The sequence below is a fragment of the Myotis davidii genome, unplaced genomic scaffold (assembly GCF_000327345.1).
Source record: "Myotis davidii unplaced genomic scaffold, ASM32734v1 scaffold430, whole genome shotgun sequence".
NCBI classification, from domain to species: domain Eukaryota; kingdom Metazoa; phylum Chordata; class Mammalia; order Chiroptera; family Vespertilionidae; genus Myotis; species Myotis davidii.
This window is the reverse complement of record NW_006285247.1, coordinates 1,121,340-1,124,974: the sequence shown is the minus strand read 5'-3', so window position 1 is coordinate 1,124,974 and position 3,635 is coordinate 1,121,340. Positions and strand designations below refer to the sequence as shown.

Below are 3,635 nucleotides of genomic sequence, written 5' to 3'. Positions count from 1 at the left end.
GCAAAATGATGTTGAAAGATGGGCAAGAGGGAAGTGTGGCAGCCTCTACCTGTGCCTAGATTATGCTTTGGAATGACCTGGGGTGGGAGGAGGTGTCTCCAGGCCTCAGTTCCTTCCAGCAGTAACCTGGCTCTATATGGACCAATAGGAAGGTCAGTTTATACTAAGGGGTCTCTGCTATTCTTGGTTGGTGGTCCCACATACTTTCCCTGTTCCTATCTCTGTGTTTTTTTTAAATCTCTCACTGACATTCTATGTTAGTGACATTCTGGGAATAAAAACGTGGAACTCTTGAGTGAAGTCCCAAGGGAGGAGGTCATCTGATTGTGCCCCTCGCCACATCCCAGTCAGAAGCTGGACTGTCTCTCTCCCATTCACTCTTTCACTCATATGTCAAACATAAGTTATGCACCTACCATATGCCAGACATTGACATAAGACTACAGAGACTAGTGGGGAGACAGAGTAGTAAAGGGGCAACTGCCCTATAATGTGGTAAGTGCAATTTATGGGGAGAGGGCTAAATGATTATAGATGTAGTAAATTGAGACCTAGATGCTCAGAGGAAGTTTCTTGGAGGAGGTAACATTTGAGCTAAACCAGCAGGTTAAGGAGGAAATGGATGGGACGTGTGGAATTGAGAGTGGATGTGAGGGAAAAGAGAAGGGCATTTCAAGCAGAGGAACAAAATGTGCAAATATGTGGAACAGAGCGTGTGTTTCTTTCGGACATGATTCATTATGGCTGGAGGTTAGTACAGGCAGGGAGTGGTGGGAGATAGGGCCGGATGGGGCACACATACACACACTTGCACACATATTCAAAGCTGTTGGACAAAAGCGATTAAGGCTACTTTACAATGAGTCTTTTGCTTTGGAGTCTTTTGTCCTCTATTCTGTCTGAGCAGTTTGTCCCTTGGAGACCTCATCCTGACTACTTCCAATAGCTGAAGGTGTCGGGAAGCCTCCAGGTCTGCAAACTGACAGTACCTTGACAATGAGTCCTTTGGAATCCACCATCCAGATCTTCTTCTTGGCCTCTGCCCTGGGTATGCCTTCTTTCTCTAGGGCCATGACAAGGAGGTGGGCGATTCCCATGGCTGCCTGGGAGGTATCAAATGGGGAATGCTTAGACATAGAGCAAACAACTACTCAGCATTTACCAGATGTTTCACCAAGATGCTGTCTCCTTCCCCCTTACTTTCAGGAGACCCAGTTAAGTCCTTGACCCGAGTCATCCAAATGCTGGGGCCCAGGCTGCTGCAATGATTACAACGCACCTGTGATTCTTCCTCTTTTCAGAACCCCAGAGCACTTCCTGACTTGACACCGCACCACCCACTAACTTTTTTCCTTAAATATATTTTTATTGATTTCAGAGAGGAAGGGAGAGAGAGAGAGAGAGATAGAAACATCAATGATGAGAGAGAATCATTGATCGGCTGCCTCCTGCATGCCCCACACTGGGGACTTGAGCCGGCAACCCAGGCATGTGCCCTTGACTGGAATTGAACCTGAGCCCCTTCAGCCCACAGGCCAACACTCTATCCACTGAGCCAAACCAGCTAGGGCTAACCACCACCCATTCTTATTCTCTGATTGGAACAAGAGTAGAGAGCCCCTGATGGCACCTACCTCACCTGCACCTTGGAAAACGAACATGTGATTGGAGAGCTTGTTCTTGGTGATTCTCAGAGCAGCCAGGATCCCGGCCACAGCGACGGCGGCTGTGCCTGCAACAGAATGACTGAGGTCAACCTCTGGCGACTGGGTCTCAACCCCTAAGAGAAGACTTGGCAGAGTTTCCCACTCCTAGAATTTGTGGTGGGACGAGCCACTTTTCTTAGCCCTTTTAGAAGTTAAGCGTGAAGGGATGAAGGGTTTTAAAGCAAATCCATGCCCTCTTCGGCAGATGATTGTTAGTTTGAGAAACAGCTCCTGATGGTTACTCAATCCTGGGAGAGAAGATCAGAGAGTCAGGCGCTGCTATCACCATCATTTATAAATGAAATGACAAAGACAAATATAATGGAACCCACAATAAAGTGTAAGAAATTCTTTGTTTAAGGGCACATAATAACCATATTAAAAACAAGGTCGCAAACTAACTGTGAGACATTAAGTGACCATATGATCTGAGCTGTCTATCTTATCCACCAAGTCATAAGGTTGTCTGGGTCCAGAAGCATACCATCATCAAATGGCATGAGCAGCCCAGGAGGTATAAGTTCCATGAGGAGGTGGCTCAGATTTGCTTGACACCTACTCCTGCTGCATGACTTCTTCTCTCTCAATCCACACCTAAGGCCCCAAAAGGAATTCCTCATGATCAGCTGACCAAGGAGAAAATAACTTGGACTTGATAGAAGTATATATTCTTAATGATCTGCTACTACCAACTAGAAGTGTATGGTTGTAGTTTCACAGCCCCAATATAAAGGTAGCCCTAAGGGTATTGGTGAAGGAAATCTTTCCTATGCACATGACTTCAAATCACAAACTTGGTTGTCCACTTTGGTCCAAGAGTTGGCTAGGTCCTCACTAGTTCATGGGCAGTTGCTAATGGTTTAGCTGGATGGTCAGGGATTTAAAAAAGAGCAAAACAGTAAGATTGGTGATGAGGAAGTCTGATGTGTGTGTGTGTGTGTGTGTGTATGGACCTCTTGAAATGGGTACAGAGTGTGAAGATATTTGTGCCCCATATGAAAGGTAACCATAGGGTATAATGAGACTAGGTTCTTAATAATCAGGTGGACAGCATGGCATATCCTGTGTATGTCAGCATCTTTCCCCAGTCACCTAGAGTTTGTTCAACAAGTTTATGTACAAAGTAGTCATGGTGACAAGGATGGAGGCTATGCGTGGACTTCCTCTCACTACTGTGCCTGCCAAACTATTAGCCTGTCAATGGCAGAGACCAAGCTCCTGATAGGCACCATTCCCTGGGAGGACCATCCAGCTGGCAGCAGAGTGATCACATTGGACTCCCTTGATTATAGACAGGAAAGAGATTTGTCCTCATGGGATAAACCTGTGTTTTGGATATGGATTTTCCTTCCCTGTCCATAATGCTCTGTCAGTGCCATCATCTGGGATGTCTGGAATGCCTGTTCACCATCCTGATATGTTCCAGACAACAAGGCTTCTTTCTAATCAAGGAATTCATTTCAGAGTAACAGAAGTGAAGCGATAGGCTCAGGCCCTTGGATTCAGTGGTCTTGACATGTACTCTCTCACCCAGGAGCAGCTGGCCTCAGAGATCAGTGGGATGGGCTCCTGAAGACTTAGTTCAGTAACAGTCTATGAAGAAGGTATGGTTCTGTCTTACAGAATGCAATGACTGAGCAAACAATGCATTGTGCTTCTTCTCCCACAGCCAGAATGCTTGGCTCTGGAACTCAAGGGGTTGAAGTGGGAGTGGCTCCTCTCACCATTTCACCTAATAACTCACTTGCAGAATTTTTGGCTTTTGTTTTGTTAATCCTCACTTGAGGCTATTTCCCCCATTTTATTTTAGAGAGTGGATGTGAGGAAGAGACAGAGTGTGAGAGCGAGAGAGAGGGAGAGGGAGAGGGAGAGAGGGAGAGGGAGAGAGAGAGAGAGAGAGAGAGAGAGAGAGAGAGAGAGGGAGAGAGA

At 46.2% G+C, this 3,635-nt stretch overlaps 1 protein-coding gene across 2 annotated transcripts in view; it reads right to left on the bottom strand.

Annotated features, from left to right (window-relative positions):
- ME3 (malic enzyme 3, NADP(+)-dependent, mitochondrial) overlaps positions 1–3,635 on the bottom strand; it is a 181,708-nt gene that overhangs the window by 11,659 nt on the left and 166,414 nt on the right. For both annotated transcript variants that reach the window (XM_006755871.2, XM_006755872.2), the window contains exons 8-9: positions 1,635–1,732; positions 990–1,103 (exon numbers count right to left, since the gene is read on the bottom strand). In XM_006755871.2, the coding sequence (XP_006755934.1) occupies positions 990–1,103; positions 1,635–1,732 (212 nt within the window). The remainder of the gene's footprint in view (positions 1–989; positions 1,104–1,634; positions 1,733–3,635) is intronic.